Genomic DNA, 17048 nt, shown 5'->3' on the forward strand with positions numbered 1-17048 from the left:
CCTGACAAGGTAAAGTAATGGGTTTTTCCTCTGTAGAAGTAGTATTGCTAGAGCAGGTGTGTGCTGCAGATATGCAGGCCTGCATCAGCTCAAAGAATATTAGTTGTTTTCCATTTGATACGAGTCTTCACTTTTTAAGAATTAGTTACTAAATGTTAAAGTGTTTGGAAGTATTTGGATTGCAGTGGTGTTGCTGTAGCCATGAGTCTTAGAACTGAAGAAAAGGTTTATAGACAGAAGGATATTGTCTTCTGTTAACGCTTAATGAAGCCCAAAAAGGTTTGCCTTTCTAGGCCAGTTGTATTTTATAAATAACATCAGACCATTGTTGCTCCTGAACTGTCTATTGCTGTAAGAAGCTCCTGGTGAAATACACTTCTGGAGTATTGGCTGACTTTTCTTTTAAACAGCTTGTCAGGAATGCTAAATCATGGATGTTGTATTATAGCCTATTTATGAAAACTTGTATTCAGCAGCTATGTCCACATACTAAAAAACAGTGCTAAAGACTACAACTGGGAAACTTAAGGTATCATTCTTGATGATTAATTGTTCAATAATGAGAAGCGTAAGGAAATAAGATACAGCACTGTCACTGCCGAATGTGAAAGCTCAGTGATTATACATGAATGGTTTCATGAATACTATGTTGTTTTACTCTTTTATTGTAAGGAGCAATTGCAAAACAGATTTAATGAATGTTTACCCTAAAAAAAAAAATTTACTTAGTTTACAATAGTTTGTTAATTTCTCAGCTCTGCTAGGTTTGAAGGTTCCCTTAACATGGATCTTAATGAAATCAGCATGAATTTGGTTCCATTTCCTCGACTTCATTACTTGGTTTCAAGCTTGACTCCTCTGTATACATTGGCTGATGTTAATGTACCATCTAGAAGGTAAGAACAAATTATTATAGGGGCTTTATATTTAAAGTTTAATTTCTGATTCTTCCATAGTTTTAATTTTAAAAAAACCCCATTCTATAACAAAACTAAGAGCTAGAAGTTTTAGGAGTTTTAAGTCTACACATTTTCAAATTCATCCTGCTGATTCTGAGAACATCCTTTGTCCCTTGTCTCTGTAATGGTTAAGCAAGTAAAGCTGAAATGTATTTTTGTTATCTCTACTGGGAAATGTTTCTGTTGGGAACGTGTATTACTTGGATGATAGATAGATAGAACCCACACCACAGGTTCTTTTGAGTAACAGTTTGCAGTTGACTCACAAAATACTGTAAAGACAGGGAATTAAATTGGACTTCTTGGTAAGTAATGGCATCTTACTGTGATCTGGAGATGCAGTGAGCCTATTTAACAGCTTATTGTAACAAACTGGTGTTTGTCAAATTTTGTGAGATTATTTATCCTATTGACATGGCAGGGAAATAACCAGTTAAAATAGATTTCAGTTCAGTCAGCAAAAGCTCTAAATAGTGATAGAGGCTGCTAAGAGTAAGTGATGAAAGCATGTGAAGTGGAGAGGAGGGCAGGGTCACCCCTTTTCTGTGATAGCAAGTGGTGACAATCAGTTGGATCTCTTGAAACAATACAATGCTGGAGGAAAGGTGACAGACTATGGGAAGATACTCAGTCAATCGTGTTTCAGAATGTGGTGGAAACAGTATTTTTGTCTCCTTTAGTTATTTTTTTAATAGGCAGACTGTAGCAGAGACGACATTAAAAAAATAATTAGAGATGATAAATGCAGAGTTTGGAACAAATTGAAAGAATAGCTTAGATGTTATGGGTTTATAGAGACCTCCTCAAGACACTGTCTTTGATATCCCACAGTACAGTGGAACTTTTTTGAGGAGGTGAAGAGAGGAAGAACATGATCTGCTGTGTCATCTTTTAAAGTAGTTATACATGATAAAATTATAATAAGTATAGTGTATATTTTCCTAAGTTGTCATTCAAAATTAATACAATTATACAATTCATTGATCTTTTAAAATAGTAAAATGAAACAGATATCATCAGTTCGGTAAGGCTTAGCAACATGTTGGTATTCCTTGTCAGGTCATTCATGAGCAGTGAGATTGTCCATTGAAATTGTCATATAACCAAAACCTCATGTGTTTAAATTCTTTTACGTATTTTAATACATTGTGACCGTTGAACTAAAACTGCCTTAATAAAGGTCTCTTAGTCTGTCGACTTCTATGACTTCAGACTCAATAGCAGTACAACCCTCATGGTAACACGAGGGAGTAGAGAGGGGAAAATGGATCTGGTCTGTTTTTAAGAACTTCTAATGCCAACATGGGTACATATAAAGGTTTAATCTTTTTCGTGGCATTCATGGTCCTAGGTTAAATGTGTCTTTATTTCCAGAAATGTATAAACTTTTAAACCCTGGAGGGTGGGCATTCTGAAGAACTTTTTTACCCTGCTTTAATAAAAGTAGATAACTCTGTTTTCTTTGTACTTAGGTTGGATCAGATGTTTTCAGATGCTTTTAGTAGAGATCATCAACTAATTCAAGCAGATCCAAAGCATAGCCTCTACCTTGCCTGCGCACTCCTCGTTCGAGGAAATGTGCAGGTTTCAGACCTTCGCAGAAATATTGAAAGGTTTGTAATTCCACACCAAGTAGTCATGGTATTTGTTATTGAAACTGTTGTCAGTTTTCCAGAATACTCTCACTTTTCATCTGAAGAATTTCAATACCAAATCATTTTATTCAGAAATACTTTTCTTCATTTCAGGAGGGAAGAAAATAATTTACTTAACGAGTTAGAATAAGTCACAGCATTCTTGGGTTTCCAAATAAAGGGAGCAAACTGGATGTGCTTGTGCTGCTCCTCCCATTCTCAAAAATACAAAAGAAAGCAAAGCTCAACCTTCCAGAGGTCTCCTGCCTATAGGGGATGTTGGAGGAATGGGTTCTGTAGTAGAAGTTTGCTTTTTTCTGAGCAAGAGTCCCCTCTCTTTCATGGTTATTTATGTGTAGATAGGCAATCATCACTATGTTAAGAACTCTGTAGTGTTAGCACTGTTTTCTACCTTTTATACTGTTCATCTACTTAGTTACAACAGGAAAGGTGGGCTAACTTCACATACAGGATGGATTTTACAGGCAGACAGGGGCATATGGGGAAAATTTCTGAGAATCAAAAGCATTTTACTTCTAAACTGTAGGTACACTGATTGTCCCTGCATGGCATTAATCTGCCACCCTCCTAAATCTGAGTGCTTGCAGTCCCTTTTATAGAAATAGGTGCTTGTAACTTTACTCTTCAAATCCCAGTATATTAAATTAAGAAAATAAAATCGGTGTTTGCTGTTTAAATTTTAAATAGACACACTGTTTTAGTCGGAAGTATAAAATGTCTTACTCAAAATGCTAGCTATATCTGTCTGTCTTGGTCCTGAAAGCTCTAATGTTAAGCTTTTCAAATTGTTTGTTAGCGAAGGAAATTTAGGCTTCTGTTCTTCACTTTCCCTAGGTAACTAAATTTTTGTGTCACAGGTTGAAGCCTTCCCTGCATTTTGTCTCCTGGAATCAAGAGGGCTGGAAAACTGGTTTGTGTTCAGTACCTCCAGTGGGCCATTCCCATTCCCTTCTGGCTTTAGCAAACAACACCTGTGTGAAACCAACTTTTATTAAACTCAGAAACAGATTTATGAAGCTTTACAAGAAAAAGGTACAACTCTGTCATCATTATAACATCCATAGTCACCAATCAATACCATCTTGCATTATTGGGAAGCAAGCCTGAATATCACAAAGGGACTGCTTAAAAGTAACGGCCCAAGGTTTTTACCTGTTACCTATCAAAGAATCATTCCAACAGCTGCTTCTTGGGGTAAACCCCTTATTTAACCTGTACCTACCAGGGAACATACTTGCTTTCTTCAGCAATGAGGCAGTATCTAACAGATCTGCCTACCAGTTTGCGGTGAGTTGACCTTGGCTGGTTGCTGGGTGCCCATCAAGCTGTTCTCTCACCCTCCCTCTTCAGTGGGATGGAGGAGAACATATGATGAAAAGCTCATGGTTCAAGATAAGGACAGGAGATCGCTCACTAATAACCACCATCATGCACAAAACGGGCCTGACTTGGGGAATATTAGTTTAGTTAATTGCCACTTAACAAAGGACTAGAATAGCAAGAAATAAAACCACAATTAAAACCATCTTCATCCCACCCCACATGCTTCTTTGCAGGTCCAGTTACACTCCTAACTCTTCTACCTCCTCCCTTCCCTGAGCAGTGGAGGATGGGGAATGAGGATTGTGATCAGTCCATAACATTTTGTGTGCTGTTTCTTCCTTCTTACACTCTTCCCCTGCTCCAGCATGCAGTTCCTCCATTCAGTTGTTTACAAACTGCTCCAACATTGATCCTTCCCATGAGGTATGGTCATTCAGGAGGAGACTGCTCCAGGTCACAGGTCCTGCCAGAAAACCTGCTCCTTCATGTATTCCTTTTCATGGGCTGCAGTTCCTGCAAGGAGCTTCCTTCTGCATGGATTCCCTATGGGCCACAGCTTCCTTCAGGGCACATCCACCTACTGCAGCTTGGGGTCTTCTATGAGCTGCAGGTGGATATCTGCTCCACTGTGGTCTTCTCCTGCAGTCTGGGGGACAACCTTATTCACTATGGTCTTCTCCACAGGCTGCAGGGGAATCTGCTCCAGCACCTGGAGCACTTCATCCCCCTAGATCTTTAGTGACCTTGGTGTCTGTAGGGCTATTTCTCCTGCATCTTTCTCACTCCTCTCTTACAGCTGTTTCACAGAGTTTTTTTACTCCTTAAATATGTTATCACAGAGGTGCTACCAACATTGCTGATGGACTCAGCTTTGGCCAGCAGCAGATCTGTCTTGGAGCTGTCTGGTCTTGGCTCTGTCCAACATAGGGGCAGCTCCTGGTGTCTTCTTGCAAAAACCTCTTCCCACCCGCCTCCAAACTTGCCATGTAAACCCAATGCATAGTTTGGTCAGGTGTACCCAAGAAGACAAAATATAAAAAGATGGCAGTCTAAGAAATTGGTAGTATTGCCTGTGATTCCATAGGGGATTGCTACCAAAGTTACCAAGTATTTTGGCAAGTGAAGTCATGATGCATGTCTTTAAATCCACTTTCTACAGTGCTTGCACTTTGGTGCAGGCTAAATGATACTTATTGAGCCAAAGGAATTAGTGCCAAGAAAAAGGATAACGCTGAACTTTTTATTCTCATAGGCTCACCTTCATCATTATCTGCATATAGATGGGATGGAGGAAAGCTGTTTTTCTGAAGCAGTGTCATCATTATCTGACCTAATAGAAGAGTACAATGAACTGGATGCTACAAAAGGTGGTCCTAGAACAGATCCCTCAAGACTGAAAATAGCACTTTAAAGGAAGAACTGATTTTTATTTTTTTTTTAAAGAAAAGAAAATTCCACCAAGCAGCCAAGCGGTTTGGTGAACTGGAACGAAGTGCAGCGTGCCTTGCTATTGACATTGCAAAATGAGTCTAGGACAGTGGCTTCCTCAGCTCTGAGAGGTGTCATGTTAAGTGACAGGCCTGGCCTGTAAGAAGGAGTTGAAGGCACCTAATTATGGCAGACATCAGTAAGAGCAGTCTTCCTGACTGTAAATTGACATACCATATGCTGTAAAGACGAGAAAGAGAGAGGTAGCAGCCAAAAATGTAGTTCTTTTCTCAGACTTTCGGCTTACAGCAAACTAAAGGCAGGCCTTGCTTCAAAGAAGGATCACTGTTTCTAGGTAGTTTTTTTAACAAGCGACTGTGAAGAGAAGGCCACATAGTCTTTTCAGAGATGGAAGCAAGTCTCTAAGCAAACTCCTTGCTTATACTTTGCAGGATAGTTATTTCAGAATGCTCTAAGCTATGGTCATAGCTTTAATAGTTTTGCTTCTATGTTGTACTTAACTGTATTAGAGCATTCTGAGTTGATATCAAAATAGGAATACCAGAAAATTCAACAAAGTACATTGTTTCCAGTATTATACTTAGAGTACTAATTATTATTTTAATAACTTATATTCATTAATGCTGAGTTGCACTTGATAATGATATAATGCAATATACCTGTGAGCGAAACATGCACTTACAATGAAGTTATGACGACTGTTTGGAGAACAGAGTTTGTATGCTTCAGAGAATGCAAGTAAAATAGATGTTTCAATATTTATAATTACCAGAGTAAGTAGGTTTTTATATTACAGTAAGAACTTTTACAGAATTGAATGTACAGCTGTTTCCAGTTGCTTGCCAGCCTTGGCTGTCTTGGAGCAGCAAGACTAGTGAACTGTAACAAATCGGAGCAGATCAGTACAAGAATTTCATAAAGCCTGAAGTCCTAGCAGAGTTGGAGTGGGTGTATAAGTAAGCACAATTTTCAAAGTACAGAAGTATTCAATAAAGCATTGTGATAACATTGGTTGAGAGTGTTTTTTTTTAAGAAAATATTCTAAAAATAGTAATTTCCTTGAAATTTTGCAGTCCACTTGTTCCTCTACAAGTGCATTGTTTCTATTCACAACACTGGAGAAAAATTATCTGCTGTAAAAAGCAATCAGAGCTTAAAATTGATTTCTGTTTGAAACAGCATTGAGTTTTACAAATACACAGTAGAAAGTGTTGTTTTGAGAATCAAGAATGATAGTTGAAATATTACAGGGTATATTTCTTCTCATAATAGGTTAAAGCATCTATGAATTCACATGTATTTGTCTTTGTGGACAACAACTTGTTACAGTGGGGTATGAAGCCATCTTGCTGTGCCTTTTGTAATTGCCAGAAGTTCTTGTTTTTACAATACTAGTGTTATGTGTGCACTTCTCAACAATGTATTTCCTTATAAAAACAACAAAGTGTAAAAAACCCCACACTCTTGTGTTTTCCATATGCTATTTAAAAAATGAATATTCACATACGTAGTTTCTCTATAAACAATGCTGTGGCAGGGGGTTACACTAGCTTTTTGGAATGTGAATGTGCTGTTGCACTCACAGTATGCTACAGTCAATGGGGTAACTTGTCATAAGACTTTGAGTTCAGAGAATATATCTCCTGGAGCAGTACAAATCCTCTGACACACGCACGATGTTATCCACATCATCTTCCACTTAAAGAAGCCTTCACTGGGACACTCAAACTGTACAGTGATCATTTTGGACTTATTCGGTATGCAACACCTCTTGTCCAAGCACACCCCACAGAAAGTCAGTCTGTAGCTTTGGGTTGTTGAGCATCCGGAAAAAAGAAGTTTTTCTGCTGTAGGAAGCTGGAATGTTGGTTGACATGTTTTTCCTTTTGGAATCTTTAATATAAAAACAAATAAAAGCTTGAGTTTTTACACATTAAAAGAACATGTAAGAACTGCAACATTTAGATAGAAATGTCTTGAAAATTACTCCTCCTGAAAGCTGTCTTTTAGTTTTCTTTATGAGCCAACAAATAGAAAATATTTTGAGTGACTGAGCACCAGGACAGCACTAGCAGCACTTACATTGTTTTGTTTGAAATTAAACATATGTAGTTTACTATTGAAACCTGAAGACCGAAGGTAGAAAACAGAGTTATTTTAAAACCCTCATTTCATATGACTAGTTGCTAATACATCCATTTTTCCATCGCTTCCACTATTTTTCTTTTCTATTAGGAAGTCATGTCATGTTAGAAAAATACCTTTACTGTCTTCAGCACGTTGGTCAGACAAGGCTGGATGAAGCACAGTCTCCTTTCTTTTTTCATTTCACATTTTCTGTTGTCATTGGTCACTCTGCTGGATATGCCAATGCCACAGGTCCTGGAGCAGGGAGTCCAGCGAGTTGCCTGTACCAGGCACTTTTTCTTCAAAACTAGCGGTAAGCTTCTGTAAGCTAAGACAGCAATGCATTATATACACAGCAGAACAGCCCCAAAATGGTTAATTAAAGATAAAAGGTTAAATGTTTTCTTTCTGCTCATGAAGGTGCTTTTGTAGTTAAATCTAAAAATGAGGCCTTTTTAGGGCATAATGAGGCAGTGAGGTAAAGTTATAGAAAAGTCTTAGGGCTGAGCTTTAGTGGCACTGGGTACTCAGATCATTGCAAGGACTCTGAAGTTGCACATGTTGTATCATCCTCCAGTTTAATGTGATGGAAATGTTACACAGAGAGAGTTACTTGTGGAATTATTATGAAATGTCCAGAATGGAAGAGACATTGAAAATTATTTAAGGCCAAGCATAGCTGGAAAAGGGGTGCTGAAAGCATTAATACTGGTTTCTTTGTGGATACTGTGAAGACTTTGGGTTTTGTATTGAGGAATAAAATTCTCCAATCACTTCTAGGTATCGGCAAAAAGCCTATGTTCTGATGGATTCGGGCTAGATTGGGTGGAGTACACGAAAAGGAAGCCAAACCCAAAATTACAGTGTAGAAGTTGCTGATGAAACTGCAAAAACCCTATGTGGAATCTGTGCATTTATAGGTAAGAACATGGGCAGAATTGCAAGGATACTTGAAAGTAGAAAGCAATTTAAAGATCTCATTACAGCAAGCAGATTAAAAGCCTGTCACAGATTTGCAACAAATAAAGGGAAACTAAATGGTTGTTTATACTTAGTATTTTTAAAGTATGACCTACCTATATCCCTATGTATCTAAATTCAGTAAATGGAATTGACAAGGAAAGCCAGAAAACAATGCAAAAGCAGTGAAATGAAACGTAGGACTTGTTATCCACAGCAGAAAAAAGGTTTCAAAACAGGTATTGGTCCTTTGAGCCATTCATGAAATTCATGCCTGAGTTGATGTGATACTTCTGCACTGGGAAAGGCAAGAAGGGAGGTCACACACTCAAAATTTCCAGGTGCTTTTCTTCAGAGGAAGATAAGGTTCTTCTGGGGGTTTGCACATTTGCAGTTCCTCATTTTCTACATTGTCTGCTGTTTTCAAACACCCTCTTTGACTCAGAGGAACTTCAGTTTTGCTGTCTTCATCTAGCTAGATGGATGGTAGCTCAGGGAATGTACCTGGAATAGCCAGGCCTCTGCTCTGTCTGGGAGCTCTGTCCTACTCAGCTGCCCTCCATCAGCTGTGTCTGGGAGAAGGAACAATTGAGTTTGTATAACTTGAACGGTAGCATCCTTCAGCAGTCCTTTATGAAGGTTTTCTGATAAGCTTTGCAATCTTTTTAGTTTTATTTTATTAATCCATGATGATGATGATTCAGGCCATAATTTTCCCATAATTCAAGTTGTCACCAAATAAATGGCTCAGCCTTCTGTTACCTGCATTAGTTGTAATGAAGATGAGTTTCACCACAGAAGCTTGCACATGTATAGGGAAGGAGGCAACACAGGTGCCAGCAGCTGTGGCCAGGGAAGGGCCAGGAGAGCTGCGTGTGGCAATGGGGCTTCCTTAGAGTGGAAAAGAGAACTGCAGGGTTAGCAGCAGAGCAAGGATGCGGTTAAAGGGAACATCGACTGACTCTGTCATGAGTAACTGTTGTATGATTTTCTTCAGACTCTGAATAGAGAAAAAATTGGCAGGATGGTTGTCCTTGCAGTGACCTGAAATTTTGCGAGTTGATTACAGCTGCAAGGCAGTCTTTATATTTTCTGCTTTCTGTTGAAAGAAGAGGGCCACAACTTGTTAATGTATGCTAGTGCAAACTAAGACTCCTTACCACCACAAAGCAGGAGAAAGTGAGACAGCTTCCAGGCTGCGAAATGGCTGTCCACCAGCAACCCTAATTGATCTGATCGGATGAGTAGTAAACCTCTGCAGAAAGATGGGCTGAAGCGGTAGCTTTGGCCGATCCCCTGGTGACAGAAGCCAAAAGGCTTTCTGGTTTTCCTGTTCATCAGGTTTAGAGAAAAGAGTCTGTGATCTAAGAGTAAGGGGGGTAATTGGGACAGACCGGTCACCCTGGCAATGGCCTTGAGCAGAAACTGAGAAATTGCCAATGCGCTGGCTGCTGGAGCCAGCGGCGCTGAGTGAAGCAAGGCTTGTGCTCAGAAAAGTTTACCGGTGTAGCCAGGCACACCTGACATCCGCCTGTAGTTCGTCGATTGAAGCTGCTTGTGCTGTCCCGGGCCACAGGCGGATTGTCCGGGCTTCTTCCTGCCTGTCACCCTGGTGCAGGGACTCGCTGCTAATCTTGGTGTGAATGCAGGCGTACATCCAATCGCACCACTGATACACAGGCACTTATAAAGCGGGTTAGGTTGGAAGGTCTGCCCGTTAAGATAATAAACTCCATTGAGCTCACATCCTACAGCTACCAGATCTGCAAATGGTAAACAACAGTTACTAACACAGGAAGATAACTACAGCTGCCTTACTTTAAATCAGTCATCAACATGTCTGCAAATAACAGGCTTGTGCACAATGAACTGGTTTCACTAAAGCAAGTAAGTTTAAAGACAGTCCCAGCCCTACTCTCAGATTCTCTGAGCAGTGGGAGGACTAAATTAGGATAAATTGCCTAACACAGAGCTGTGCAGCACGAGCAAGCAGAGTTTTCCTCCAAAGGCATTCACCTGTGTGGTCCCACCCTCCTGGATCTCAAGAAGTGAACGTGAAAGAACAACTTACATGCACACACGCCTGTCTCATACCTAGGCTCGTCCTCCGAGTAGTCACAGTAGAGGCCTTTGTGGGGATCGCAGATGTCTGCCTCATTGCAGGTCTCTCCTGACTGCTTGGCACAGACCTTACAGCAGCCGCAGCCGTCCTTCACCAAGCTCACCCCGGGTGTACAGGTAGGCACAGGCGGGCATCTGCACGGCCAGTGACAAACCTCCTTGCGCTGGTGGCCTTCACCGCTTTCTGAAGGTTTTTCTCCAGACTTCACTGGTGGGCTGTGGACAAACTTACACACAGTGGGGTGTTTTGAGAGCCAAAAGCATTATGTGTAGCTGGGATAGCATAAAATGAGGTTGCAACAGAAAACCATGTGACGTTGCATGAAGACATTTAATGTTTCTCATCTCACAGGATCCCAAAAGTGAAAGGCTGTGAAGGTCAGGTGTGAGCCAGGACCAATTTCATCAGTCACTATCATGCCCTGAGGTGTCGTCCCACCAGTGAGCCTGCCCTACTACTTGTATGAAACAATTCATCTGTCTTTTCTTTGCCCTCAATAGAACAAGATGTGTAGTAGAGCTAGGATAAAGTGTTTTAAAGTAGATGATAGATTTATTTAAAATATTTCTTCCCAAAAAGCTCCTATCAAATTAATTAGCTTTTTATTTCTGCCACTGTCTGATAGCCAGCCACTGCCCTGTGTGCCACTTCTGATGGCAAAAGCCTTTTAAAATAGTAAACCTCTACTGAGTGTTACTATTGCTCCAAAACCTGAGTAGCTGTTTTGGAAAAAACATGTTTACAAATTCTCTTGTGTTAGACTCAGAAATTGGAATCCTAATAAGGGAGGCTAGTAGCTGCACTGAGCCTAAGAGGTCATTTTGTAAGAGTGTATCTATTTGCATAAGTGCTCATTGAATCCAAGGCTTACAGGGTAAAGACTTATCTCTAAAAGAGGTTTGTATCAGCGGGAGGAGGTCAAAATCTAGCCAGAATTTACAGGTTTCCACATCCTGTCTCAGAATTTGTGTCTTCTTTTTCTTTTTTTTTCTTTTCTTATTTAAAGAAAAACAAGTCCTAAGTAATTTTTGAGGGATTTATTTTTCTGAGGCACAGAGGAAGATTAAGCCAGCACAGAGTGTGAAAGGATCCATTTGATATAGCTCTCTTCTATCTGCCTTTTCGAAGAACTACATCGAAAATGTAACAGTTTAGATCTTAGAATTAAATCTTTTCATGCTGCTGATTTCAGCAGAAATGCAGGTTGTGATGTAGTTACTTATTGCAGATGACTGGCCCCATAGTTGAGCGAGGGCACACACAGCACTTGGCCACTAGTACAGCATAAGGCTTGGGGCTTACTGCTGCCCAACAAATCTAGAGGGAAAGGCAAGATCCATCCCTTCACCAAGTGCCAGTGTCACCATCTAGATTACAGAAAAAAAAAATCCTAGATTTTTTTCTGGCCCACCTACCAGTTTCATTCTGTTCCTCCAAACCACAGGTGGTGCGGAAACCACCTCTGACAGAGACGCTAAGGTAAAGCAGGGGAAGAGCTTGCTCAGCTGGGTTTTCTTTCAGTTCAGCTTTCAAACTGGAAGCAGCTGCAAAATTCAGCATTTCATATGTCATATCACATGAAAGCTCTTGCAGCATAATTGAGCTGGCGTAATTGCATGCAGCAGTAAATGACCTTTTAAAAGGCTTTTTTCTACCACTAATTTCCATTTTTCACAGTCATTTACTACTATACTTACAATATCTTAATCCACAGCTACTAATGAAGCTCCAAAGTAGTAGCTTTCAAGTTCCTTTGGCTGAATTATTTTTAAGATAGATATTAATTCACATAGGCAATCCATATAATAAATTTATATATGTCAGGTGGTATTCCATGCAGCATGCAGAAGATAGTTGCATAAATGTGTTTTGTTAATCATTTGCTGATAAAGGATTTCTTCTAATACTTTTTACCTAAATGCAGCAGTAATACAGAAACAACTAACTTAAGCATACTTTTTATAGGCAGCTAAGCCTTTCCTATAAACCATAATGTTAATTTGATGAACTTGTGCATTGGAGTGTATAGCTTCTTAAAGGCCTGTTCTGAAAACAAGACATATAGGTGTTCCTATACATTTAGCAGTGCTCGAGACTGTGTGGTTGCTTTAGGAAACACTTTCTTGCTGATTTTTTTTCTTTTTTAAGCAGAGCATTATTAGGAACTTGGCCATGTGCCAGCTATACAAGGTTATGTGGCTTACATCAGATATCGCGTTTCAAAATGGGTATGTGTAGCAGGAAATAATCTGTGTGCTTCGACTACTATGTTTAATTTGTATTACAGATTAAGATGTGCTTTAAAACTACAGAATTCTACCTAAGCAAGTGATTTTTCTTTCCTTTTTTATTAGGGAAAGTTGTCAACTGAAAGGTGTGAGACTACAAAGTTTCCCAGTAAGAAAAACAGCATCAGGCAAATATCTGACAATTTTAACTGGAGAATTACTGAGAAGCTTGGTTTGTCTGAAAAAAAATCTTCAAAAATCTATTAAGTTACAATGAAAATTTAAAGTTAGCTTGTAAAGTTTACAGGTCAAATATTTTCTAATCTCAAAGTTTCTATACCAAAGCTATCCCCATCACACAAGCCCACCGCATACTTTTCCTGATCCTATGGGCAGATCAGAAAATGAGACCATTGTGTAGGAACCCTTCATGTGTTGTTGTTTGTTTTCTTATGTTTTAAAGATTGAACAAGGTCTGTATGGTATAAATAAGCAAACAGCAAAGGTAGGCAATGTATTATTGCTAATGTTCGGTTATCTTAGTCTGGCTTTAAAGATGCAGAAAGTTAGCAGAGGGAGATAGGCATTTGAAAATTCTTCATTTGACATTCATCTGGATTTTAAAGGAAAAATACACTATGTGCACATAAAGTGGATTTTAAAAATTAGGTAAATAAATAATGAAAATGGCCTTTGACACAAATACCTTCAAGCAAAAGCTAGCAGTTAAAATTTTCTCATAAGAGACAGAGTATAACACAGCCCAGGTGACTTTCGTATTTGTAAAAGTAGCCTGGAGTCAGATCACTGTGTATATACATATAAATATATATTTAGAATGTGAGCATGGACAAGATGTTTGCTTTCTTACTGCATCAGAAAACCATTTCTGCTCATATTAAAAAAAAAAAAAGCAAGGTCACTGACAATTTAGGCTTCTCTAACACTTTTTTCCCCACTAAATCATATTAATGTACAGATTAGAGAGAAACAAATATTAACATCAGAACTGATGCAGTAAATAAAATTTACTGCAAATGAAATTTACTTGGGAGTAGGGAATGGCTCCTCATGAGTAATTTGCTTCTCTGAAATTTATTTTGTCATTAAGCAAATAAAAACTTTAAACCAGGACAGGGTGAGGAAGGGAAAAATCTTTTTCTTCTTTTTAGTGAACTTACCTGTTGCGTACAAGGGATGATGAAGATGGTGGGGAAGAGGAGCCACCGCATGTTCCTGGGCACTCAGAAGTGAAGCTGGGAGATAGGGAACAGGCTGAGCTGTGTCAGAGGAAGCACTGAACACAAAGCTCTCCTCTGTCTCTCTTGCCAACCCTACTTTCCCCAGCACATGCACGAACACATACACACATTCACACTTGAAATTCTCCACTTCATACAGAATCAGCTTCGCTCTGAAATTTCCAACTGATCTTCTTTTCTCTGCCCGGCACCAGAACACAGATTTTCACACCCTGCTTGATCCCATCCAGCTGCTTCAGCAAATTCTGCCTGACTTAATTGAGGTCGGGTGGGGTGACATCTGATTCTTCAAATCTTGCTGCTGGAAATGTAGTGTTATTTTTAACTTTTCTAAGTCCATATTACAGGAATTTCTGAAACCTGAAGGGCAGAGCCCCAGATACATGTATTTTTTGAGGCAGAGAAAGCAGTTTCTCAAAATTTCTAAGGGATTGTGCCTAGCAGAATCATAGTATTAAAATTAACACTGCTAGTGCATGCTCTCTAAATAGAGAAAGAGATGGTAAAGTGTGTTATAAGTCTAGCACATATTCTGCACTGCTACTTTCCATGGAATCCTAATGGAGAAACCCAAACTACAAGGTACTTTTCCCTGAAGTATGCACCTTGTCTTACTCCCTGCTTCCCTGCTTAAACACAAAATCTGTTAAATCTCAAAATTTCCTCCTCCCTAATACTATTGAGGTGACATGCCTGATTTTTTGGCTAAGTGGGGGTCTCCAGGGCAGGATAAAAGCTCCACCTCTGCAGCAGCAATGCTGGTGATGCCCTGCTCCTCCTTTGCGCTTGTTCTTGCTCAGGTACCTCCTGGGAAGCCCAAGGGGTGGCTGCCAAAGCCCAGGCTCACACTCAGCTGTGTGAGGGCAGAGGCAGAGGTGGCAGCATGGAATCAAACTCAGTCCAACCAAGTCTGGTTTACTCCCCAGCTCGGAGCACCACACGTCCTCTGCAGATACAGATGAATTCTGTCAAACTCTTGATCAGGTGGCTGTAAATCACTGAAAAACTGCTCTTCCTTAGCACATCCACTTTGTCACATACTTCAACATAAAGTCCAAACAATACCCGGGTATGAAGTGAATGCTGCAGTCAGTTCATTTCAGTGATGTTACTCTGAGTATGCATCTGTGCAGACCAGATCTGACTCAAGCCTTGTGTTTCTCATTAAGAGCTTATGAAGCACCCAGGTTTCTCAAAACTCTCCTCTGTATACTTTCAAAACACAGCTTGTTTTATAGGATCAGAGGGCAGCTGAAGTTGGAAGTGACCCAGGAGGTCTCTAGTCCAACCTCTGCTCCAGCAGGGTCAGCGCCGAGATCAGACCAGGTTACTCAGGGCTCTGTCTATTTGGGTCCAAGAAACCTCCAAAGGTGGAGATGGCCAAACTTCTCCTGGCAGCCTTTGGGAGTGATAATAATGAGCAATGCAGGCTGTCTGAGGAGATTCCGGCTACCGTTTTTCTCCTGCAGACCCAAAGATGCCCTTTTCCCTCTCCAGCCTGGAAGAAATGAGGAAGGTCAGAGGAGACCTCATTCATGTTTATAAATATTTAAAGGGTGAGTGTCACGAGGATGGAGCCAGGCTCTTCTTGGTGACAAACAATGATAGGACAAGGAGTAATGGACACAAGCTGGAACACAGGAGGTTCCACTTAAATTTGAGAAGAAACTTCTTCTCAGTGAGGGTGACAGAGCACTGGAACAGGCTGCCCAGAGAGGTTGTGGAGTCTCCTTCTCTGGAGACATTCAAAACCTGCCTGGACGCCTTCCTGTGCAACCTCATCTAGGTGTTCCTGCTCCGGCAGGGGGATTGGACTAGATGATCTTTTGAGGTCCCTTCCAATCCCTAACGTTCTGTGATTCTGTGATTCTGTGACTCTGTGATTCTGTGATTAGGACACCCATTCTCCTCCTCCTAGGGCTGCAGAGGAGCACACAGCATTCATTTGAAATGTGTTGTTCCTATTGACATCACAGAAATAAAGCATGTGGCCAGTGCAGGGCTGGCAAAGACTGGCCTGCTGAGGATAACAGTCCCCGTTCTCGGGAAACAGGAGAGAGATGTTCCTGAAGGATTGCCCATTTGTTTTATATGGTGTATTTTGCTGGAATTCCCCTGGAGAGCACGGTATCTTGAAACTGGGGTTTGAGTACAATCAAGCCGATTGATAGAAAATGTCGGGTTTGGGTTCCTCACTGAGGAAGATATTATGGTGGTATAACACATTAAAATGTGATTTTTTTACATGGCTGGATGATTGCCCACATGTGTGCAAAGCAACCAGCGTGCTTCTTTCAGCCTAGGAAAGGCTTGCTGCTAGGAGCAGCACTCTTACTAGCAAGACTCAGATCTCCAAAGCAATAATGTGCCTTCACTGCCTTCCCCTAACAAAGGCATTAACTGAGGTTGTCTGTAGCTTGACATCCCTGCAGCACTGAACCCGAAGTGACTTTAGTCAGGAGCCATAAGTCCACAAACTCCAATGCCTTTGCATAAATAATGCATCAATGCTTTGACTTAGTATTAGGGTCTGTGTCTCTGCTGGTATTAGCTCTGATTTAAATAAATGGAGACTGTGTGCCCTTTTCCTCTTCTTCAGATCTTTAGTGATTCCCCCACAATTTAAAAATTAATGTCCTTAATGCCTTGTCCAGACTCAGCAATAGCTTGTCTGTATGCACCCTTCTTGCCAAATCTTCTTTGCAGATTTGATTAGAGAAAGCATCATTAATTTCCTGAACTAAACTTGCTCTGTTATCTGGTGCCATCCTAATACTGCTCTGAAGGGAAATGTAATTTGGTTGTATATTTAGGGATCTCTAAGTACAGCACACATTTCTTTGGTGCCAAAAAATCAACTTCCTGTCTGTGAAATATGCCATGTGAATCCATTGTCTTAAGAGATGGAAAAGTGTGGGATATAAAACCAGAAATGAATATAACCATGCCTTCTCGCAGGATAC

At 40.3% G+C, this 17048-nt stretch overlaps 2 protein-coding genes across 2 annotated transcripts in view; one reads left to right on the forward strand and one right to left on the reverse strand.

Moving 5' to 3' along the window:
• TUBE1 (tubulin, epsilon 1) overlaps window positions 1-5450 on the forward strand; it is a gene marked incomplete at its 5' end in the record, with an annotated part of 6657 nt that extends 1207 nt beyond the window's left edge. The window contains 4 exons of the mRNA XM_010185005.1: window positions 746-896; window positions 2432-2572; window positions 3472-3646; window positions 5190-5450. Of these exons, the coding sequence (XP_010183307.1) occupies window positions 746-896; window positions 2432-2572; window positions 3472-3646; window positions 5190-5348 (626 nt within the window). The remainder of the gene's footprint in view (window positions 1-745; window positions 897-2431; window positions 2573-3471; window positions 3647-5189) is intronic.
• Window positions 5451-6997: 1547 nt separating this feature from the next.
• Window positions 6998-14055, reverse strand: WISP3 (WNT1 inducible signaling pathway protein 3). The gene is made up of 5 exons (XM_010185006.1): window positions 14005-14055; window positions 10545-10821; window positions 9994-10236; window positions 7648-7841; window positions 6998-7279 (listed from the first exon to the last, which is right to left on the reverse strand). The coding sequence occupies exons 1-5, from the start codon at window positions 14053-14055 to the stop codon at window positions 6998-7000; spliced, it is 1047 nt and encodes a 348-aa protein (XP_010183308.1).
• Window positions 14056-17048: the final 2993 nt, after the last annotated feature.

Source organism: Mesitornis unicolor, unplaced genomic scaffold (assembly GCF_000695765.1).
Source record: "Mesitornis unicolor isolate BGI_N332 unplaced genomic scaffold, ASM69576v1 scaffold1885, whole genome shotgun sequence".
NCBI classification, from domain to species: domain Eukaryota; kingdom Metazoa; phylum Chordata; class Aves; order Mesitornithiformes; family Mesitornithidae; genus Mesitornis; species Mesitornis unicolor.